This window comes from Centropristis striata, chromosome 12, assembly GCF_030273125.1.
Source record: "Centropristis striata isolate RG_2023a ecotype Rhode Island chromosome 12, C.striata_1.0, whole genome shotgun sequence".
NCBI lineage: Eukaryota > Metazoa > Chordata > Actinopteri > Perciformes > Serranidae > Centropristis > Centropristis striata.
The window spans coordinates 26,118,860-26,143,296 of record NC_081528.1 but is presented as its reverse complement, the minus strand read 5'-3'; the positions used below and the strand labels follow the sequence as shown (position 1 = coordinate 26,143,296).

General features: G+C 41.1%; 1 protein-coding gene and 1 long non-coding RNA gene across 7 annotated transcripts in view; one reads left to right on the top strand and one right to left on the bottom strand.

The window, feature by feature from the left end:
• Window positions 1-24,437, bottom strand: part of LOC131981742 (uncharacterized) — a 68,090-nt gene that overhangs the window by 42,717 nt on the left and 936 nt on the right. For 2 of the 3 annotated variants that reach the window (XR_009395322.1, XR_009395323.1), the window contains one exon: window positions 20,851-20,949. This is a non-coding gene — a long non-coding RNA (uncharacterized LOC131981742). Of the gene's footprint in view, window positions 1-8,944; window positions 9,001-20,850; window positions 20,950-24,437 lie in introns of those variants that run through there. The other variant, XR_009395324.1, reaches the window with a different exon arrangement.
• Window positions 780-18,723, top strand: frmpd3 (FERM and PDZ domain containing 3). Of its 4 annotated transcripts, XM_059346171.1 has the most exons (14): window positions 780-931; window positions 1,032-1,134; window positions 1,427-1,472; window positions 2,181-2,285; window positions 5,475-5,582; window positions 8,878-9,009; window positions 9,840-9,959; window positions 10,299-10,435; window positions 10,968-11,094; window positions 11,522-11,611; window positions 11,833-12,012; window positions 12,254-12,389; window positions 13,090-13,974; window positions 14,667-18,723. In XM_059346171.1, the coding sequence occupies exons 1-14, from the start codon at window positions 784-786 to the stop codon at window positions 17,456-17,458; spliced, it is 5,109 nt and encodes a 1,702-aa protein (XP_059202154.1). In that variant the 5' UTR covers window positions 780-783; the 3' UTR covers window positions 17,459-18,723. The 4 variants fall into 4 exon arrangements, with proteins under 4 accessions (XP_059202154.1, XP_059202156.1, XP_059202157.1 ...); XM_059346174.1 differs by lacking the exon at window positions 780-931 and having other exon boundaries at window positions 1,063-1,129; XM_059346173.1 differs by lacking the exon at window positions 780-931 and having other exon boundaries at window positions 1,049-1,093; window positions 1,427-2,285.

The following is a 24,437-nucleotide window of genomic DNA, read 5'->3' as shown; positions in this document are numbered from 1 at the left end:
TCTACGTTTTTTTTATTGACAATTGGCCTACCAAGTCTACCAAAACCATAACCAAGGTTGTTTGGCCGAAAAGACCTGTGTCGGGCCGTGACGTCACTGGCTGATTGACAGCAGAAGAGCCAAGGAGGAGGGGCCTTGGCCGTCGGACATCCCTCTACCTGTTGTGTTTGGTCAATCAACCAAAGAATAAATTAAAAATTAAAAAATGTAATCATTTTGTTTTGTCTTTTCAAGTTGTTCGGACCAAAAGACCTGCCGGCTCACCGGGCATTTGCCCGGTATGCCAGATGGCCAGTCCAGCCCTGGTTATGTTTAAGTGACAAAACCACTTGGTTAGGTTTAGGTAAAGAAGTTGTGAGTTGTTACATTACGTGGTGTCATGTAACGTCACAAAACAAGAAACAAAACCACCAGTTAATTTCAAATAACCCAACGTTTGTGTTGCACACACCTGAAAAGCGCTCCCCGTGTTTGTTTAACTCATCCAACCACCTTCCAATGACCTCCTTCATTCTCAACCTGTATACTGCATCACCTGACTTCCTCCTTTGCTCTGTTGATAATTGCTTCGGCTACCAGAGGTTGTCACCCAATGACAAAAGTAAATATATAACAATAAGCAGCTTGCACAGATGGTCTCTGGAATATATATGCAGCAATTTCCATCATGATGAATAAAGTTTTGTCTTATATCTTATGTAATTGCTCATTTTCAGTGCACTTTGACATATGTTGTATTATTTATGAATGTGTTTCTATGTGTGTGTACTCTTCAGCTCTGCAATGTTAGAGGAGAGCCAAGATGGTATGGACAGTGGTACCCTAAGTCCTGCCTCAGCTCGACAGGTCACCATCCAGCGCCACCCGACTCAAGGCTTCGGCTTCATTGCAGGCAGCCAGAGGCCTGTCATTGTACGCTCCGTCTCTGCTGGTTAGTGTGTGCATGTGAGAAATAGTTCAAATGAAAACTTTCCTTTTTACTGTATGTATATGACTTTGCATGCTGGCTGTGTGTTCAATCTTATCTTCAGACGGCCCCTCCTTTGGCAAGCTTCTCCCTGGAGACCAGATCTTGGCCATTAACGAGGAGACGGTGAGCGACGCGCCCCGAGAGAGAGTCATAGACCTTGTAAGGTAACATCCTTTACTGTCCCAGGAGGGAGGGAGCGGGAGGAGGGAGGGGGGAGGGTATGGACCAGGGGACCAGCGACACGGGCAAGTGGAAGTATAGAGGACATGGGTGAAGAGGGTGGATCAAAAGGAACAAATTGTTCTCATAGCTGCTGATGCGTTACATCAACACAAACAGTCTTTTTACAGCTGAAGGCCAGTGAGGATATGGCAGATATAAACCGTGAAGCTCTCCAAATACCATGCTGTCTGTGGCGTTATCTAACCCACTCCACTCTCTGTTGTCTTTCCATAGACGCTGTAAAGACACTATAGTTCTCACTGTGCTGCAGCCCCATCAGGTAGTATAATGGGACACTCACTCTCTTTCATGTTACTCTCCCTCAGGATTTCTCTTACTCTTTATCAGTCTGTACACTTTTCCTGTCACTCTGAATCATACAGAGACACTGTACAGTATTCTGTGTGTCAGTGCACACCAATGCAGTGCAGACATACATTAGTATTCATGGCCATGCTTGCACATTAGAGTGGGGTTTTTTTTACTGGTAACCCCTTTAAGAACAGTTCAGTGCAGACATAAACACATACACAAGATCCTTATTAAATAAAAATTTAGTGTGCTTCCAACCATAAAGAGGAAATAGAAATATAGCATTTATTTAGCTGACTAACTAAACTAGATACTTTTAGAAGATGAAATACAGATATTAAAATGCAAATAGATTTGAATCCTTTTTTTTTCCAGTTTCATAATATGGAACCTAGATTCATGAGTTATGCAGTAGTTCTGCAGGGATTTGCTTGCGTTGGCTCAAACATCTTTTTATGATAAGACCAACAAGCACCACAATTTAAAAGTATTGAAACTTTTATAGCAGGTGAGTTTCATGTTGGAAGCAGGTTTGCAGTTGTCGCATTGCAGCAGCATTAGCCAGCTCTCCATCACACGTGTCTTTAGTACTGGCAGTCACAGGGGCTTTTCTTTCATTTGTGTCTCTTATTTCAAGCTGATTCAAGAGTTCCTCTCTCTCTTTTCTTATCCTCAGTCACCTAAGTCTGCCTTCATAAGTGCAGCCAAAAAGGCCCGCCTGCGAACCAACCCGCCTAAAGTGCGCTTTTCAGAGCAAGTGTCCATCAGCGACCCAGACTCAGTAAGTTCATCTAGTCGTGTCTCTCTGTATCATGTGCATGCAAACACATGCTGTTACCCTGTCTCTCTCTCTCTCTCCCACTGCACATTTGTTTTGTTTGATCAGCAATCGTAAAAAAGCCTCTCTCCATCCTTTTATTTCAATAAGAGCTTCTCTACTGTGTGTGTGTATGTGTGAGCCTTCGGTCCAGTGGTTTGGCCTCGAATAAATTACTTTGCTGACTGATTTGAATTATCTCATGCAGAACTTGAACCTCTCTTCAAAGGCACACAGATTTTGAAAGCAGCCAAGATGTCTCTTTGTAATTTTGAAGTTTGTGGTTGTTTGACCATCAACTCTTACTGTAATCACCATAAACCGATTCTGCTGATAAATGCAGAATCCTCAAAACCCATTGGCAGTCGTCTGATTATTTAGCTTTTTAATAGCTTAGGTGACTTTGCTGAACTGGCTTTTTGTGAAACAATGTGGTCTTAGACATCGTCTTGCATCTTCAATTCAGCTCCTGGGTCTCTGCTAATTGGACTGTAAACAATGAGTAGTGCACGGAAGAGGAAATCTTGGCCCAGATATCCATTAGCTGCTTATACACTGGCTACACCGGATCCCCAGAAATGTTGGCCCTTGCCCACAGACGCTCAAAAGTCAATAGATGATAGCCAACGGGTTATGAGATTGCTTTTGTTGACCTGGTTGCAGATGACAGAGCAATTTATGTTCCAAGTTTCCTGACTAATCAACATCTACCAGCTACAGATGTCTCTTAAGTGGGCTACACCATTTCACATTGCTCACTTAAGACCTTCTTTTTGGCAGTATGAAGCAAGAGATTGTACACAAATGATTTACTTGGGGGTAAAGGTGGTCAGAGAAAGAAGAAGCTGTTGTTATTTTAATTTATGCTGAATGGAAGCTATTTATGTTTTTTTTCTAATCACATATATCTTTTCTTCTTCATATCTTATATTAATGATATTAAAAATTTGATCAAATAATTGCATAAAAAAGATGTTTTTCTTGTGCACCGTGTGGGTGTGTTTGCCAAATTCAGCCAATATGTGACGGGATTAAAATACGCTTGTCTGTCAACAGAATTACAGAAAAACTACTGGCTGAATTGTCATAAACCTTGGTGGAAGGATGTAGCATGTGCTAGGGGAGAACATATTTAATTTTGAGCTGATGCAAATCATGAGGCAGAAAGTTACACACATTATTTTTCACTTTTGGTAAAATCCCAAGATAAAGCACTTGGACCTGACGGAGGTCTGCTTCCTACTAGTGATTGTTTTATGTTTGCCGCAACTTTACCAATTCCAGATGATTGGGAGACAGGGTAATGCAGTGTTTTTTCGTAAGTGAAGGGAGTGAAGACTGCAGCCTCCCTTATTCCTGGTGGCCAATGAAGGATCTATGGAGGGGAGGAGGAGGTTACACAGTAAATAAAGTGGGAGCATGAAGATGACAAGCAACGGACAATCAATAAAGAATCAGAAGTTGGAGGGCAGGGTATTTCATCATTCTATTTTCTATTTACCTGAATCTAATGGAGAAAGGTAGAGAAAAGGATTGCTCATCACATGGACCACTAGGTCTGTTAACCTTTGGATAAAGCCAACGCAGACAGCTGGAGCTCGCTTTCCATTACAACTTATTTTACCATCCACTCCAACCTGGCAGTACTGCTAGTGAAAATCATGTCAACTCAGAGATTTTCTATATGAGATTTGAGTGAGAGACATTCCTACAAAGCAGCAAAGGCCATCAGCTCTATTAATGGCTCCTGCAATACTACAGGAGAGCTGGATCTCCTCTGTTACTCAACTAATCTCCCTACGACTCTCTAAGAATTGTAAATCCAATTGATCATAGCTCAAGAAACAGAGCAGAGCACTGTTGGTGCAGAGGTACAAGGGGACTAAGATAAGCAAAGATCAGATGTTTTAGCCGCCATCCCCCCAAAGCATGAAAGACATTTCTAGTCAGGAGCCACAGGCTGCTATTGATCATCTGAAGACTTATCAGTGATGGCCACCTAGCATGGCGTCATGGGGGGATGACAGATGAGGCCATGGCACTGAGCTGTGATTTCCTCTCCTAACACGTTTCAAGCATGTGACAAATATCAGCTCCCGCCCCTCCTCACCAACAAGAACAAAGGTAGGGGCTTGTAATTGGAAGTGATAAACCTGTTTGTAGCATCTCGTCACTGGTTCACCCTGCTGCAATATGGACAAAAAGATCTGTTCACTCATAACTCAGGCTTTAGTCGCTTCCAATCTGCACAGAACAACAGCTTGTTGGGCTTTCTGAATGCTTAAGTTCTCCAAAAACAGACTGCCGGGCATCTGCTGTGGACACGGCTCTCCATTTCAACTAAATGCATTTTCTGAGATATATTGTTGCAATAAATCCACATCCCTTTACTGTCATGAGCAATGTCTGCCTACAGTTCTTACAAACCCCGCCATCGAAAGAAATACAAGAAAAAGATGAGGATTGATTTTGTTTTGGCCAAGAATTACAGAGGATTTCATTTGGGTCTGCATCTTTGCGACATGTCACATTAAACCCCGAGGTCTATCTTATCACATTAAGATACCTTCCTTCCCTCTGATCAAAACTGTGCTTCTTTGAAACTACATAATGGGAACGGAGTCATTTTCTTAAAAAGCCCTCAGCGAGATTAAAAAAAAAAGGGAGAGAGTGCCTGTCACATCAGATCCGAGCAAGAATGAACTGAACTGCATATCATAACTTTTCTTCTAACGAGTGCTTTAAGTAAAAGCAGTAACCTTGAATCAAGCCTTTCTCTTACGGCTTCTCTTACGAAACGTTGTCATGAATGCTTTCAATCCCACCAACCAATTTTCTATGCATAGCATACATATTGAATGGACACAATGGAGAAATTGAATAAGCCTTCTTTGATCCTGATACAATGCATGGGGTAGGCATCCAAAGGCAGAGTTTCACTCCTCCAACTGCACAGTCAGTTCAAGTATCTCCCCATTGTATTGTATTCTCCCCCAACACTCCCCCTAAAGGACCTCCTCCTTTTTCTCTCCTTGTTATAGCAATTGCAGATCTCTCGTGATAGCTTTGTATTGTTCAAATAATTATTTTTTTGGCACACATACTCATTTTTTTTACTAAACAAAAGCTGTTTTCTACTTCAATCTCTTTCAGACAATGCTCAAGGACGACTCCTTGCTACTCATACCAAATGTGCTGAAGGTGTTCTTGGAGAATGGACAGATTAAGTCCTTCACATTTGATAGCCGTACCACTGTTAGGGTATGTATACACTACAGCTGTGCACATGGAAAATGCCACTGAATTTCAACACTATTGATGTTGAGCAGCTATAACCCATTTTAATATAGATAATGGATCGAATGACTATACATGTCATGGTTGCTCGTAGTGATGAACCATAGAATGTACAGATTAGCCACATGACATCTCCCTAAAAATAAAGCCAAAACATTTCAATCACCCCTGGTAGCTGGCTGCTGTGTAGTTCATAAGTCCTGCCTGCTCCCTTTTAGCAGATGGGACATGGGCCAAACAAAAGAATCAGAGTACATGTCAATTAATTTTCTCCCAAAGATGGTTTCCATTATTTAAATGTTATTATGCACTGATGTATATTCAAGTTATCGTATTTTTGGTGAGTTTGGTTTTAAATACCAGTATTTATTGGTTGCTATGAAAAAGGGGATGTGACCTCATGATTGACAGCTGTGGTTGATTGCCGATTGGGGGTGCGTTTCGATACCCGTAATACCATAGGCAAGGCATGGCAAGGCAAGTTTAATTGTATAGCACATTTCAACAACAGGGCAATTCAAAGTTCTTTACATAAAACAAAGCAATAGAAAGAGAAATATATAAATGACAATCAAATATAAAATTGATAAAATCTAAAGACTGAAAACGAGCAGCTTATCTGGGGCCGGGTCGCGGGGGCAGCAGGATAATCAGGGCATTCCAGACATTTCTCTCCCCAGCCACATCGTTCAGCTCCTCCTGGGGGAACCCGGGGCGTTCCCAGGCCAGGTGAGAGATGTAATCCCTCCACCGTGTTCTGGGTCTTCCCCAGGGCCTCCTACCAGTTGGACGTGCCCGAAACACCTCTAACGGGAGACGCCCGAGAGGCATCCTTACCAGATGCCCAAACCACCTCAGCTGGCTCCTTTCAACATGAAGGATAAAATATTTAGGAAAATATATATATAAATGCTTTCAACATTCAAATATACATTTTTTAAATTGAACGCAAGCTGATAAAACTTTTTTTTTAAATATCAAATATCAAAGGAATAGAAGTTACAGTGCAGGGGCAAACAGAAAAGTTTTCAGTCTTGATTTAAAAGAGTTGAGAGTTGCAGCAGACCTGCAGTTTTATGGGAGTTTGTTCCAGATATGTGGAGCATAAAAACTGAACGCTGCCTCTCCATGTTTAGTTCTGACTCTGGGAACACAGAGCAGACCCGTCTCAGATGAACCGAGTGTTCTGGATGGTTCGTAGCTAGGCAGAAGATCAGAAATGTATTTCGGCCCTTAAACAACTATAGTATTTTGAAATAAATTCTTTGAAAGATGGGAAGCCAGTGTAAGGACCTCAGAATACTAGATACTTTAGTATGTCCCGATGCTTAGTATGTGCAATGCAGTAGGGAAAAAATACCAGGATGTCTTACTGAATCCTGTCACATTTTGGAGAGGGTCAAAGTTCAAGAGGCAACAAATTACAATGTAGTATGTCCCAAAGGAACACACTGCTTCAACAGTATGTACTGTATGGTACTAAAAGTTGATAGAATGATGTGGAACACATCATGACATGTCGAAGTGCAGTGGAGGGACTCTGGCTGTAAATGACATCACCAGCACAAGAACACCTGTAACCAGGAGTTTTGTACAGTTGGAGGTAATTATCATCCAACTATACCCTTTCTGTCAATTTTATGGAGGGTTTTATTGCCAACTTTACTGTTCTGTTCACCCTCATTGTTCTTATCAGTAGAAAAGCTCTAGACTATCTACAGTACCTGTCCATCACCAAATGGCAGGCAGACAGAGTAAGCGACTAGCCGATGAACCCAGTGGAGGATTTAACTGCTAAAAAGCTAATTTCTTAGGAGCTGGTAAAGACCTAAACAGTGCTAGATAAAGTGACTCCAAATGAATGATAGCAAACATTTCTTAATGAAATTGACACACAACTTAATTAGGTGATAATATGTCAAGGTTGTGTTTATAACCTGACAAACTAACCCCAAGTTGGCAAACAAATGAATGAAAATAAATTACAAAAAGTAATATGAGTTCTTAGACATCATTTAGCTCTGTCACACATAAATTAACCACAAATGACTCAAGTGTCCTCACTTTATAGTTTATATCTAATAATTTATTGTTTTGAGAAAATAAATACAAAAAACTGCTTTAATTTTGTATTTACTTAACTTCGCCGTATCAGTGTTTGGAACGGCCATCAAGCAACAAATGATTTCAGTCAGACAGAGGTCATTTTTGTCTCTGTCAGCCACTTAGACGAGTCTGACATCTCTGAGCAGACTCATTAAACAGACTCTATTAGATTTCACAAATCTCTCTTCTGCTCATGGGGGGGAGAGTGAGGGAGGAAGGAGAAACACGGCAGCACTTTAAGGGAGAAGTGGAGGAAGCAAACTCCTGTCAGACTAATTAAATGGAATTTCAGCATAATAAGAAGGCCCGGATCAATAAAACAATGCCACAGATTAAATCAATTGCATAATAGGATGCCCAGTTGTATGCCCATTAGATTGTCTGTCAACTAAAGAAGCTTTCCTGCAGTATTTTAAGCTGCAATCTATAGCATTCTGTGGTTTCCCCAGGCATCATTTAATGCAAACCGCACAGGTCAATACTGTTAAAACTGCTTATCCCTGTTTTTCAGACCCAGCTGTAGCTTGGGTTACATCAACGAATGTCAATTAAATTGTTGATGGAGAGCAAACCATTAGTGTACACACTTCACAACTCTTAATGAGCCTCCACACTGAGACTTACAGACAAATTACAGCAACATATTACTACAATAAAATCCCCTTTAATGTCCATGCCTCTAATGTATTTGGAGGGCAAAGAAATAATGAAACCTTATCCTCAGGCATAGCCCAGGGTAAGATGTGATAAACCGTGAAATTCCCCTTAGACGTTGTTCTCTGTACATTTTAGAAAGAGGATATGAGAAAAGCTCTACATCATTCGTAGATACTGATCTGCACAAGAGCAAACGTTTGCCCTGCACACCCAACATGCAGACATTATTTTCTTAAAAAGCGTGCACTCACTGTGTAGAATAAAAAATATCTATGGAAGCCATCTATAGCACAACATGACAAATATGATATCAAAGTAAAGTGCCAAAAAAGATTATAAGGATATCAATTTGACAAACCACCAAATACAAACATGAAGTGAATTCAGGGTGAAAACAGGCCCTATACAGCCAATATTTCTTTTGTTGCAAATAAATGTATTCTTTCTGTATAAATGCATTTCAATTTATAATCAGTTTCTATGTGTCTTCTTCCAGGATGTGATTTCCTCCCTGCAGGACCGTCTCTCACTGCGCTACATTGAGCACTTTGCCTTGGTGCTGGAGGCAGGTGGTCTAGACCAGAATCAGAGGTTGCATCTGCTGCAGGAGAACCAGCCTCTGACACATGTAAGAAATCCAAAACAGGAAAATTGGTGTGAGATGTGACTGTCTGCTGGACACTATGAAGGATGTCACAGCAGCCCAAAGCTATTATGTACATATAAAATATTAAAAGTTTGGTTTGGAGAAATGTTCTATGGGCAAGGATTAAATTGGACCAGGGCTGTCCAGGACACAGCTTTGGTACATAGGCCTACACTCTTCTATGACGTTTCCCCTGTAGCTGTAAAGAACATAGTCCTATATGATGCCATGAAAGAACTGGCAAACATCAGGACTTTCCTTTTTTTCTGTTTTTCTCTGTCAGTGGGTTTCCTACCAGATCAGGGGGAAAAATGAAATAGAAGCGACCTCAGTGAACTTGTCAGTCAGTCAGACAGCAGAGATGGCAAAGAGTGATAGGAGGATGGTATAGTAGGGAGAAAGATAGTTCAGAAACTGGCAGGTTTAATAACAGAACTTAAACTGCTCTGATATTCTGCCTAAAGATAAGTTCAAATTTTATAAAATGATACAATAACTAGTATATGGAATTGCTCTGATTAGCGTCTTTGTCTTCAGAGCCGACATTTGTCTCATCTTGTTATAGGTTTCTTACAATTTGTCAGATGATATCATTTAGAATTTGTTGTATATGTGCATACATGTGGACCAATGGCAACCCTGAAACCACAGAGGTGAAACTGCGGTTTTGAAGGAAAATCACACTTCTTGTAGTTTCATTTGTTTCAGAATACAGACTACCCTCTTCACCTTTTAAAAATTAGACTATGACCTGTATGATGAATGCCAAAGATGTAGTTGGTTATCAAGCTCGTGTTGTCGTATTCCCTCAGGTGGTGCATAGAACCTATTTCCAAGGGATGAAGTGTCTGTTCCGCATCTGCTTCTTCCCCAAGGACCCTGCAGACCTGCTGAGAAGGGACCCCGCTGCATTTGAGTACCTCTATATACAGGTAAAGCACTGAATAAAATAGGGATTTAACAGAATGTAATTCAATCTTACGACACTGTTTGAGAGTTGTCCCCTCAAAGAGGAAGAGCTTCGCCTTCTTTGACCGGTTTTACCATTAGAACGGCTGCATATGCCAAAGTCATGCTTTATACGCAATGGCCCTGTTGCAAGCTCTCCAAAAACGCTTTCACATTAACATCAGATATCCAACAGCCTTTCGCACTTGGAAGCCGTCCCTGGCAATTAAACCAATGAGACGACTAACAGAGGGATTCCGGTCTTTAACACTTTTGTTTGCAATCAGCTGTGGACAAAACAACATTTCACCATGTCCTAACAGAGTCGCAATGACGTCATCAAGGAGCGCTTTGGCATGGACTGGAAATCTGACATCACGTTACGATTGGCTGCGCTCCATATCTATATCACTGTGTCCTCGGCTCGGCCCAATCAGAAGATCTCTCTCAAGCATGTCGAGTAAGTCCACAAACTAAATTAGACTTGAAATGAACTTGTGAGAAATTACAGACAGAAAGTGATGTATTGCATTTTTTAGCTCATTAATAATTTTGTGTACCATATCAGTGTGTCCCAGAGTGAAGTTTGTTCATTCAATAATGTCTTAATGATTAATAATTAATCCCAATAGTATTAAAAACTCAAATTACTCAAGGATCATTTTCCCTAGGTCGTTATGAGACAAAGAAATCCATTGCTTTGTGAAATTACATCTCTCCCTCAATTTGCTCATTTATTCTTCAAAACCTCAACCTAGCAAGAAATTAGCTTTTGCCATCACAAGCACAGAAGCAGAACAGATCCACTGTAATAGACTTAGGGTGGTCATGTCCAGCCAGGAGTCAATGAGGATGTAAGCTTGGCTCACTGTGTCTTCCCGTGAGACAAAAAAATGTGTTTTCTCCGTTCCCCGGACTCTGATTAACCACTCTACTCTTGTTTTTCTCTTCTGTGTCTACTCTTCCACTTTTCCCTTTGCTCTTGATCACAGAAAAGAGTGGGGACTAGAGCCTTTCCTTCCCCTCACTTTGCTTCCAACAGTCAAGGAGAAGAATGTGTGCAAGAGCCTGTCTCAGTTGCTGAAGACCTACCAGCATCCACCACCATCAGGCAACAAGGTTTCTCCATCTAACACATTTCAACACTGTTCACTGTAACTATTTCTGTAGTTGTAATATCTAGGCAATTAATGTGGAGGATTTTACTGCTCTGGTTATATTGCCATTATAACACATTTATAAGCATTGTGAATACACAAAGACCTATTGCCAAATTGCCACCCTCTTGATTTCTATTAAGATTTAGATCTCTACATTGTGCTGCTCCTTTAGAGAAGATTTTAATTTATTGTATGTTATGGTTATGTCTGCTTGATAACTATACATTTTTATGAGGACAAGTCCTTCATCTCTATAGATGTAACTGTTGCATAAGACCTTAGGATTCCACATCTGCGGCTCAACAGTGCCCCCAGGAGGATGCTGGGAGTGCTGGAGGATTCCTTGGTCAAAGATGAGCATTTCTTGTTTATCATTCTGTTGACAGGTCCCTCCTCTCCAAGGGAAGCTGCAGTACATGCGTGTACTCAACGACCTCCCGCCTTTCGGTGGAATACTGTTCCACACTGTTGGACTGGTAATACATGTTTGAATCTTTGTGTACAGGAATACACACATATCTCTTTCATTTGATTTTTTGCTCCATATATTGTACTTATGTGCCGTCGAGTAAAGAGCATGCTTTTTAACATATTAATGAATGATCTGAATAGTGGAATTTTAAAGGAATTATGTGATGTTCCAGTATACTGTATTAAGTGGGGCAAATAATTGTAAACTTCTTGTGTTCTTCTACAGGATGAAAAACAATCGGCTACAACACTACTGGTGGGTCCTCGACATGGCATTAGTCATGTGATTGACCTGAAAAACAACCTCACAACAGTGCTGACCGAGTTCAGTAGAGTTGCCAAGATCCAGCTCTACCGAGAGAGCCAGGGAGTGGCTCGTGTGGAGGTGACAATCCATGAGGCCAAGGTATTACAACCCAGCCTCTAAAGACGCACACTATAAACTACATCTAATAACGACAACACATACAATTTTGCATGCCATCTCTTTGGAGGTGCAGTTTCCAATTTAACACAAATGATTAAATTACTGAGTACAAACCGTTTTATACATTTTGTTGTATCAGGTCATTACAAAATGAGCAGGCAATGCTTATTGCCTGTCCCCTAAATAGTCTCCTAATTCCCCTCCCTCCCACCCCCTGCAGCCCCTGGTCCTACTCATGGAATGGCCTGAGGCCAGTAATTTTGCATGCCTCATCTCTGGCTACTACAAGCTGTTTGTAGACCCTAAACGGACCATCTACTTCCGGACCCCTGGTCAGTCTCAGCTGACCAAGGCAGGTATGTTAGAAAGCATTTTGAACACATACTCTGATAATATAACACTATATATATCAAATGTGAAAGAATTTACAGAAAACAGTATTGCTTACTGAAATGGTTTAGATGAAACATTCATATCACATATCATTTAGAGTTGTATAAGTGTCTTTCTTTCAGCATCATATTAAAAAACTGCATGTCAGGCAATATCTAAAAAAATCCTCATTGTATGTTCAGTACATGGACATTGATCTGCTTCTTCATTGGCTGAAACCATTATCTGCAGTAACCAGGTTGTCCTGGAACTACCATCCCATGGCGCCCTCTGCTGTCTCTCCTCTCATCTCAATCTTGACTCATTGGAATGGGATACTCCATATTTCGTTTTCCCAAGATAGAATAACAATATGGATTTTTTTCCAGTTAGTTTTTCTTTTAAAAACTGCAATCATAAACATGTATGTTCAAATATGAACAGATCCTCTGTCATCTGCTGTCTCAACCTGTTGTTCACATGAAAGAAGGATCATCATACCATCACATTCCACCAGAATCTAACCCTCCAACCTCAAACAAACTTCAACTTTCAACATCCATCTCTGAAATAACAAATAATCCCCATGTGACCACCAGCTGTCGTCTCTGATCTGGATCTTCTCTATCCCCACTAGTTTTTAACACCTCAAACTTTCCACTGCTCTGACAATTCTATTCTCAGATTACAGAAGCTCCCACCATGCTCACCCACGTTCTGGGGCAACCAGCTTGCCAAGTGGAGGGCGGCGAGGGGACGAGAGGGAAAGCTCACACAGGGAGTCAGGGTCTTCAAGGGCCTTAGTTCCGGCAGAGCCTCAGCATCTGGGTCTGTGTCATGTCCACCTTCGAGAACAACAACAATTTCAAGACCTCCAAACACACGCCGACGCTGAACTCGACATCAATGAAAACTTTATTTCCCATGAGCCCCCTGGGCGGCCCCGCACCAAGTCAGACCCCACCCAGCAGAGTACAGAGGAAATAGCTGGGGTTTTAGAGACCCCAACAGTGGAGAATACAGGATTCAGAATCCGGGCCCAAACAATGGGTCAATCACAGAAAGCCTCTCGATACTTTTGTGACTCCTGCAAAGCCAGGCATAGGGCAGAGGGTCTGTCAACAGCAGCGAACAGTAGTGGGAGCTCGGGGAAACACTGCTCCAGTGCTTGTGCCTCCAGAGATGGAGGTGCTGTTGACCTTATGGCCCTACCGCCTCCGGGGAATGAAGAGGAGGACGAGGCAGATGCTGGTGGAGAGAAACTGCAACCCCCACCACCTGCTATTGCTGCCCCACCACCTGGCTTCAGGGACAACAGTTCAGATGAGGATGACCCAAAGAGAGGCAGGAAAGCACGAAGTGGTGCCACCCCAGGGGTCGTCTCTGGGAAGCTGGCCCAAGCAAAGGAAGATGTGCCTGTGACACTAATTGATAATGTTTCCACAAGAACAGTCCGAGATCACGCCCAGGAGCTTGATGATGCTCTGGTGTCCACCTTACAGGCACTAGAGGCTTTGGCAGCCTCCGAGGACTACCCCCATCACCCTCAACAGCCAACACAGACTGCAGGTCAACAGCCTCAGTCATGCCACGGGTCACATCTCACACACAGAATTAACAGTAGTATTTATCCAATATACTGATACTTAGATCAATTAATATTACGCATTTGCAGTACTTATTTTGATCATCTTGTGAAATGGCAAGAAAATCCTGTAATTTCTTAATATTGTGGTAGTAATGCATAAATAATAACTAAGAAATTGACCAATAACTGAAACAAGAGTAATATTAAAGTCAAACTGAAGATATTATGGATAATGTAAGGTACAACAAAATAACTGATGAATAACTAATATTTTTGTAAATGTAATAAATCTACCTACTAAATGTTTTAGATTTTCATGAACATAGAGTAGGAAATTTAGTAGTCTTTGAACATTTCTCAAGAAAACATGCATCTGCATGGAAAAGCTACAGGTCTTTCAAGTTGGGTGAGGAAAGCCCACTGGTTGATAGATCAGTCTGGAGGTTGGTTTTAAATCTGACTCCAAAGGACTTATTTTGGGGAAAAATCAAAACTATTCAAAAAATTGTTTGCTGTCTTGTCATCAAGATGAATCAACTCAACTGCAAATGTCTGGTTTGACAAGTGACTCACTTTATATAAAACCTAACACAAGATTTTAATATTGCTGTGTTTTTAGAATTTGTTGATTCTTGATTATCCTAACAGTGTGCTGTGTTGCCTTCCTCCTTAGGGCTGATTGTCTTAGCTGCCATTACACCTGAGTCATCACTGGACTCAGGCCACGAGACCAACTCCTCTGAATTGACAGATGTTTCTGAGATGGTGTCGGCTATGAAGCAGAACCAGAACCAGGCCTACCTGCTGGCTCACCATATCAACAAAGAACGTATCCTCTGCCGCCGTGACTTTCCCCTGGCTATACCTGGCTGCACTGCAAAGACCATAGGAACTGGGGCCTTCTCTGTGGGTCAGATTCGTGCTGGCTGCCCACCCAAGCAAGTAATCCTCAGCAAGACGGTTCCCTTTAAAGTCAGTCAAGACTCTGCAGTACTCAGTGTTGTGACAGAGCACGGGGGCAATCACGAGATTCAGTCTGAACAGAAAGTAGAAATGAAAGCGAACTCTGAAAGTACCCCTGATCCTCCTTCTAAGTCACTTGAAGAACTTAAAGTGTCTGGTGTTTCACTGACAGCTAAAGTCAGTAAAGATCAGATGTTATCAAATTCTTCTGGTGAAACACTGAGCCAAAATCTTTCTGATGGTATAAAGGGGAAGACAACAGCACCTCTTAATACAGACCTGAGCAACAAAGCCTTACCAATCCTACTACCTGTGGACAGAACTGCCTCTGCCAAGATTTCTCCCACTAATATGTGCCAAGATGCCAAGACTGCCTCTAGTGAGACCATGAAGCCTTCAAGCTCTACAGAACTTCTGCCAGTTGATGACCTTTTCTGCACATGCCCAGTGCAACAGGAGCCCGGGCCTCAACTAAGACTAAAAGACCCACAGGTTCAGAAGATAGTGGTGTTTCAATCCTCCTCCCCCACAGATGACGAGCGTCTTCGGGCCAAAGGACTCCAGCTTGCTAACAGCAAGGAAAATGCAGTGAGAGTAGGAGCAGATACTGGTTTGGCAAAACCCAGCCCTCAAATACAAACCAAGTACTCCCCTCGTTTGCCTGCAAAAGCAGACAGAAAAGATGCAGCTGAAAGCAAGACTGAGGTTGCCCAGGGAAAGTCCCACCCAGAATCACAGATATGCCCCATTAAATCCTTACCTATTTTAGATGATCTCACAACACCAAGCCCCTCTGTAGATAAGGTCTCCACTCTCCCAGCTAGAGACCCAAAGAAGCAAGGCAGTGGTAAGGGGAAGTCCCAGCGCAGTGCCCCTTTCTTGAGCTTTAGAAACCTTCTTTCAGCAACCTTCCCAGCAAGAATGCGAAGAGAAACAGATGAGCGAAGGGCTCAGTTGCAGAAAGTCCGTCAATATGAGCTAGAGTTTTTAGAGGAGCTGTTGAAACCCAAGTCATCCCAGGGAGAATTTCTGCCCCAGGGATCCTCACCTGTGCCCTCAGGCACTCCTTGTGCCTGCCAGCTTCGCACCAGCCCTGTCCTGAAGGCACCAGGTATCTCCAGGGAGCAGCGTCGCAGCTGTGACTGCAAGCGAATGTGTAGGGGCATGCGACTACCTGATACTCCAGTTGGCTCCACAACAGAGCCACAAAACAGAGGCAGAGAGAGAACAATCTCGAAGACCCCTCCAGCAGTTTCCAAAGCCCCTCACACCCAAGGTGCTTCAAGGAGACCTCAGACCTTGGAGATCAAGACCACACGAATACGCTCCACCAGTCTGGAGGCAAGAAAGCCAAAGGGAGAGCAGGGTTCCTGCTTGCCTACCTGTACTTCCCAAACAGATTGCATGGGAGCTCCACAATATAAGAAGCTCCAGAGGCGATACAGCATTGGAGAGCTGGACAATAGCACTAGCACACCTGTGTATGCTGAAGTGAGGCCCAAAGCCAAGAGTCTAGAGAAGGAGATGGAGAGAGTGAGGGCCACAGGGCTGAGGCTCCCCACTCCAATAGAGCCAGTCCACACTCAGTCTCACCAGGCAGAGGGGAAGGGGAAAAAGGGTGTGTTTTTCATTCAGGGAGAAGAGCTACTGCGTGAAAGTAAAGAAGGCACCAATGAGGTGCTGCTGACCCTGCCCAGTGAAGACAGTGATGAAAAGGATAAATGCTGCTCATTCTGTTTCTGCTACAGGAAGTGTGAGGCAGCAGATGAAAGCAGTGAGAAGGATGAGCTCTCATACTCCATACCTCTTCAAGTCCTTCCAGGCATGGAGCTGGACTCGCGTACCTTTCCTGTAGTAAGCAAAACGCTCCAAGTTCTTAACGCAGAAGACTGCAGTGGGGAGGAAGAGGAGGAGGAAGAGGAGGAGCCACAGACACAGGAGATTGACCTGAGAGCCTGTGGTTCGCTGGAGGGGAGTCTGGCACGGGTACAGGCTCTACAGGGGAAAAGTTTCAGCTTGCCCGATGGTTTCCTAAATGCCCAGTTGGATGCTAACGAGTTGCTAGTTATTCTCCGTCAGTGTGCTAACAGCCCACAAGCTGAGGGCGAGGCTCGTCTTCAGCCCTCACAGATAGCGGAGTACAAACAGGAGCTGGCAGTGCGCTTCAAAGAATTCAGAGCATCTTGTCGACGAGTGGCAAGTGTTGAAAAAAGCCCAACACGTATGCTTGCTGTCGTCACAGCCAGCTTTCAAGTGTTGTGTGAACTGACTCAGACCTTCATCAAATTGGTCAGAGGGGTTCGTTCAGAAACCCAAAGGCTGCAGCTGTTGAGAAAAGTTGAGGAAGTAGCTATCAACTACACCTTGCTTCTGCGCGCAGCAGAAGAATCAATGGGACACTCAAGCAGCTTGCCAACAAAGACTGTGAGCCCTCAAGTTCCCTCCAACACCAATAACATGAGCTCACTCACTCGACCCATCAAAACTCTGCCTGCCCAGTAAGAATAAATCTGGTGGGGATTAAATCAAAACAGTCCAGAATGTGGGTGGCTACTCTATCCAAATTCATTATTTGTTTATTGTTTACATTTTTTTACAAGACATGCAAAGACTCATCCTCAGTAAAAACTGCAATGCAGCTGTTCCATCTCATGTTTACAGGCCCTGAGGTAGCCTTGTGGATCTTGTTTTGAAATATAAAGATACACCAAACTAATGCACAACGGAATAAGAACCCTATAACAGACTGGGTGATACAGGGCTAATCACCTCATATCAATATTCACAATATACATAAATCATTATAGTATAATATTTTATATGTAATGTATATTTGGGTTGTGTCTACTTAGCAAATAATATAAAGTTTTGTGAAGAAAAAAAGTGAAGAATATATTTGAAATGTATTGAGTTAAGAGAACTATAAAAATTATAATAAATCATCAAAAATAAATGTATGCTCTGGACAAAAATATTTCAGAGATCTCGTCAAGTAGCGACTTCTGTAAATTGCGTAGTCCAAAGCGTTGGTTGGTTGGTTAGATGGTGATGTGTTTGTTTGTTGAATTTTCTAACTGTTGTAATGCAAAATGGAGATCTCTGTTGGCTATGTTGACAATGTCTGGCGTAGTGATACAAGAGTCAAGATGTAAGTGACAGTGCTGGAAAATGAAAACCACTGAAAGATCTAGAGAGTGACATTTTAGACTATATTGACTGACAGAGGCCCATTCTCTCACTATAACAGTGCAGGTACTAAACACACCTGCTCAGGGCAGACAATGTAGCAGAGACCCAAGTCACAGTCTTATTCACTATACAGTAATGAGTGTCGTTACCTCACTCAGCTGTACAGAAGGAATACCCACACTGTACTTAATAACGCACAGAGTGTATTTTACACCCTCACTGATCCATGGCTCACTTGCATCTTACTTGTCGTGAATCATAGTTTTAAATATAGCCATCCACTTGCAAGTGAGTAAGCTTATCACTAGAATTTTGCACAACCTCTGAAATTAGCTCTGAAGTTGAAATGTATCTTTTAATGTTTGATTAAGTGTTTTTTATTCACTCTGCTGCTGAAAACCTCACTTGAGTCCACACCACCACTTTTACATAGCTCATCACCTCAAAGCTAAAGCTTACCCGTTTCAAAGGATCCTTTGTTTTTATTCAGGTTTTCAGATACAGTATAAACAAATTTGCTTTCTATGTGCTGTTATACATTGTGCAATCTAGCAAATATATAAGAAACACACAAAGTAGTTTTCTATGTATTTTAATAAAACTAACACATCTGTTTCCTGTCTGAAATCTTCTTTGTGTCTCATCCTCTTGTTATTCCTGGAAATTAATCAGAGAGGCTTTATAGTTGTACTGGCCTAACATGTATACCGGACATACTGTTTAAAGAAAGTGCTGAGAAGCCCAATTAATAGTAACAACAGGCCTGTCACAATGTTAAACATTGTTTAACAGTTTAAAATAAGAAGTATGATATTCTTGCACGGAATGTATAAGTCAGTCCATTGGGATATAATGTGTAAACAAAAAAATTGGATACTTATTGTCATACAGCACACACATGTAATATCTGATAAACACCATACATCAATGGCAGGTTTATTTAATGCAACAAATAATTTCTTAGCCATGTATAATGTATTCATTTTCAATATTTTTTTTCATCTTTGGTGATCATTTATTAACATGTCTGTGTGTGACAATGTGCTTATTTAGCAATTTAGGAATACAGCCCTCACACACTATACTATACACACTATGAGTTTGACATTTAATGTTAAACATAAATCAAGATTTAACTTTGTTGTACTTCTTTTTTTGGTTTCACAACACATTTGTAGTGTTTAGAAGCGCTCTCTTTCAACAGTTTGTCCTTCGCTGTTGATGTGCCATTTTCCATAACCATATGCAGTGTTTTATCTTTCACTGTACTGCATGTTTTCTTTTACGTATTAGACTTTCAGGGGCAGATACTTTGACCATTGATGGTGATGACACTGTTTGTACAGATAATTTTCCAGATCCAAAGTGGAAAAACAGGCAAAAATGAAAGGCCGTGGTGGCAATATGTTAATGTTTTGCAGATGATATTAAGTATGGAAATGTATTATTCTACACTGTTATGTAAATAGTAAGATAACATATTTGAAGGAGTAAGAAACACTTTTAAAACATTACCTGTAACATTAAGATTTATCCAAACTCTTCACTCTTTTGTAAAAAGGAAAAGATACAACATGTCTGTAAGGTAATTATTTATAGTAGTAATGTAACATAGAGACTAATAGCAAAACATATATTTTAATGAGTATATAATGAGTATAAAGCATGGGACATGTTTATTTTTATAAACAAAAATCAGACAATGTTCTCTCATCAGCACTTGAACATTTTAACATTCTGATGAACATTTTCTGTGGTTGTCATTGTTCAGTTGCTTTGCTAAACTGTGTGGATTTGTCTGTGTTTCATTCACACGATGAGCCCGCCATGGCTTAATCCATTGTTTCTTTATGTGCACCTATTCATTCCTGTCTTTATTTACTGTCAATGATCTTGTCGTCACTGTGGTCTTCTGTCTGTGTACAAAGTTAACTCATGTTTTACGAGCAATAAAGTATATTATATAAACTCTTTCAGAGAATTTGGAAATGACATTGCATGCAGTAAACTTGCCGTAACGACAGGGTGTGAGTTAGAAAAACTTCAAACACATGATGTCATGTGAAAGATAAATTGTCCGGAAACTTCTCTCTAGCCGCTGCTGGCAGTTTCTTACTGCTGTGGTTGTGTCATTCATTTGCCTATGATAATAATTGATGTTGACTCAACAGTGCAGACCTTTACACTACACCCACCATTAAAATGATTTATTGTTGATATTTTAGGAAGGTTTACTTAAGTGTTTTTGTATGTGTTTTGCCTATTGCTAAGTATTTGAGAAGCCGATTGAAGCTGAGCCAACCACCAGACAGGGGAGCCTCTTTGCCAAAAATAACAATAAAGTTATGATCATTTACAGAACTGGAAAAAAATAAAGATAATCCACTACAAACAAAAAATGGTGGATGTTAGAGCTATAACAGTCAAGATTCTACTAGCCAGTCAAACCTGAACATACAGTTGTATGCCACTGCAATAGGTGAGAGGTTTTACAGCAGCAGACATTATGACTTGTCAAAGCAGGAAATAATCAAATGAATGATGATTCAATTGCATTTAGCTGCTTTAGTTTGAGGGTTCCATATTGTGCATGCTGGCACACTGTCACTCTGCCATGGATTACTAGGACATTTGAATAGAGCACAGCCATTAATGTCATTACTATAACAAGTCAAAATGTCTGCTGTGAAAAGGCTTATACTTACCACTTCTACATTCTGTTGAAGCACATTTGTTGCAGCCTTTAAGGTTGCCATGTTGTCGCTCAAGCCCTGAAGGCAGTGCCAGGCACTTTCCAGGGGTCTCTGCCAACAGAAAGTTAGATTTAGCTTTACTGACAGCACAGAGGGAATATGCAGTTACCTCTGAATCTGAGTAAGGACAGGCTAAATATTTATTTGTATATATCATATCAAATTCCAACATCTTACATGATAGTAGGGCGGCATAGCTAACCTATTGTTCATTTTGTGATAAAAGCACCAAATTTGGTACACATATAGCTTAATATATTTAGAATAAGGCTGAATATAGGCTGTCGCATATTTGCATTCTGATGACCATGGCGGCAATTTTCCAAAATGGCGGCTCTTACAAGTAGATAGAGCCTTGGCCGCCTCCAAACTGCTCTTCACATGTTTACAACACCACAAATATTAATTACATAAAAGTTCAAGTGAAAATATGTTTTTTGACAATGTAAAATAATAACAAATTAAAGAAAATGCAACGAAACGAGATTGCCTCTGCATGTTACAGTAATAAAAGGAACCCATTGGCGTTCTGGTGTTCCGCCCTCATACATTGGACTCATTGGCCAGCTGGCGGGCTCACGGGGCTGTAGCGGGCTTAATTTTCACATCTATCTTATGAAACGAGAAGATCTAAGGAATCCATTGGTAAAAAGCATGCCAGAGTATCATATCGGGAAGTTGATGCAATAAGGTGGAAAGTGAGGCTATTTTTTTTGCTAGGCAATTTGGCATGACGATTTTCAAAGCGGTCATTTGAACTCTGACATCATGATGTCTGAATGAAAATGGGCTCTATGGGTTCCCACAAGTCTCCTCTTTACAGACATAAAGAGGGGCCTACTTTATGTTGATAGCATGCAGTTTAAGGCAAGAACCACATTGTTTTTCTCATGCATTAACATTTTCATTTTTGCACACTGTCTTTGAATATTCGGGCATACTGGGCTCCCTAAACTTTAAATTACATAAATTAGCCATCACTGGAAAGCTGTCAGATGATGTCAGTCCCCATAGGAGCCCATGAGAGAATTTCTTAAATCTTGACCTCCCTGTATAAAATGAGCTACTGTGCCCTCTAGGTTAATCACAGCATCGTGAAAGGCTTGTCATAAAAAATATTCATTTTGTGCAGATGTGCACAAATTTGGCAGATGTGTTGATAAATACAGTTGAAAGAAAAAGTAAGTGGATCCTTTGAAATTACTTTGTTTTCTGCTAATTTCTCTTAATTTGTCATAAAAAAAAATAAAAACATGAAATATTATAATTGTTTGCATGGTATTAGGATAAGTATGTTGTGTTTGTCCATAAACAGGACTTAAATGCAGATCAGATCACATTTTATGACAAATTAATGCAGAAAACTAACTTTTCTTGCAACTGTAAATTTGGAACAAAACTAATTATTGGGCCATCACAAATTCAGATCCTGGTTGCCGTGGTGCTGATGGTTTCTCAGCACTACTAAGAACAGAAGTGATTGCTATCCAATCATTGAAAATACAGAAATCTCCAAAATGACTAAGGTTTTTGAAGACAAATCACAGCATTGATTTTTCTATGTTGTTACAAAAGTCTTGGTGTATTGATGTAATATTCTGGAGGGGTTTTGATCATTTTTATACATTATTGATATTAGAAAAATGCCTTATTCAGCAACAAATGTGTGTAACAAAAGTTATCAACTTGTGGAACATAGTTGAGCATGGAATTCAGACTTCGACTTCAGAAAGAAAAAATGTAATGTTGTGAACCAGGATAAACCTTAATAGGTTTATCAGATTCACAGTGCTGAGCTGCATCTCAAATTAATCTTCAGGTTCACAGTTTTCAGATGATGTTCACCACTTTAATGTGGCATTTACTGATCCTCCAATTGTCTATACTATGGGGCGGGAACTTAAAGCGGTTTTAACTGTAACACTTGCAAGTACAGTTGCGTATTAACATAAGCCATGTTACATTGCTGTAGTAAATGTAGTGACACTATTTACTATGCTACTTAAGTCATTTGAAAACAACAGTGTAACACTAAAATCTCCTTGCTCTCAGCATTCATTACCCAATTTACATTCACATTTTGTCATTTAGCAGACGCTTTTATCCAAAGCGACTTACAGAAAAGGGAAACAATTAAGGTATAGTGTGATAAGAGCCATTAGGGCAGCAACAAGTGCTAGTGACAATACTTTAAGGAGTAGAGTTGTCGTGTGGTGCTAGGAGAGAAGGTCCTCTCTGAAGAGCTGAGTTTTTTAAAGGTAGAGAGGGATGCCCCTGCTCTGGTAGGAACTGGTACAAAAGCAAAGACTTTGTTGTTCCCTGTTGGTGGAAACTGTGCTTTTTAACATCACTGTAAAATAAAGTTTACATCTCAATGATATAGAGGATAAATAAAGATAAATATATAAATATACCATGTCCCAGTTTTCATCACAACTAAATAATAATAATTGAATATATAAAAACATGTTTTTCTGCACTTAATCCATGTATCATTGTCAAAACTGTTGCTTGTGGCTGGACTGTTGATGTGTGTGTAGATTGTGAGGTCGATCATGTTTGCTAGCAAGTGGGGGCGTATTAGGCTAGCTGTTTGGTGATGCCCCCAAAGTGGATTTGTGATTTCTTTTCCAAAATCCCCTGATCCAGTTAGCACCAGAGAGAGAGAGAGAGAGAGAGAGAGAGGCACCAGCACTACCTCACAGATCTGTGCCAATAGGCCGACAGCAACAGGGGCAGCAGCAGATAGACCTACTACGTTTCCCTCCTTCCTTCCTGAGCTAATCAAAAGGTAGTTGCAGTGTCTATCAGACCACCAGAAAATTCCATTCCTGCCCACAAATTCACCAGGGAGAGCTTCACTGGCTCCTGCAAGACCACCTGGTTCAAAGAGTGGCCCTGGCTTTAATACAGTTCACTGTCACAACATTGTGTGCAGGTCAGCTATTAAGAACAAGCCGGAGAGGCTAAGCCTGGAGTTGGCCATGGTGGGAGATATGTGCAAAGGCAGAGAAATCACCACCATCAAGGATGTGGTGTCCATCCTCCAGGACCTGAAGCCACAAACCCAAAGCATGCTGTCGGAGGTGCAGAGGCTCGTAAAGCTCTACCTGTCGCTCCCAATCTCTGACCATGACGCAGGAGAGATTCACCCACTTGCCAATAATGAGTGTTCATCATGACATTTTGGATGTCATCAATGTTCCCACCCTGATACAAGCCTTCATTAGAAGCTGAGAGAAGGTCCACTTTTGGCAAAGCATTAGACTGAGACAAAGTGAGATAGCCTGCATTTGTGCGTAGAGTAGGCCTACTGAAAGGCTTGTTTTCGTCAGCGACTGCACCATTAAAGGTCCTATCAAATAGGCAATACAATTGCTGACTCAGTTGCTGAAAAATCTTGTGCAGTTTGATTTTGTCACCTTTGTTTGTAAACAATTTAGTACACTATCATTTTTTGGTTCAGGTAAATATATGAAATAAACACTTTTCATTCGTTTTCCTTGTCATACGTTCAGCAGGTATCTACAGTCTAGGCT

What these genes read in the sequence shown, in the direction of transcription:
- frmpd3 (XM_059346171.1), top strand. Translation starts at nt 784, where the DNA reads ATGTTAGAGGAGAGCCAAGATGGTATGGACAGTGGTACCCTAAGTCCT. An exon ending in AGAGTCATAGACCTTGTAAG is followed by an intron (nt 1,135 to 1,426) that starts GTAACATCCTTT and finishes GTCTTTCCATAG; the next exon opens with ACGCTGTAAAGACACTATAG. An exon ending in CCATCAGCGACCCAGACTCA is followed by an intron (nt 2,286 to 5,474) that starts GTAAGTTCATCT and finishes AATCTCTTTCAG; the next exon opens with ACAATGCTCAAGGACGACTC.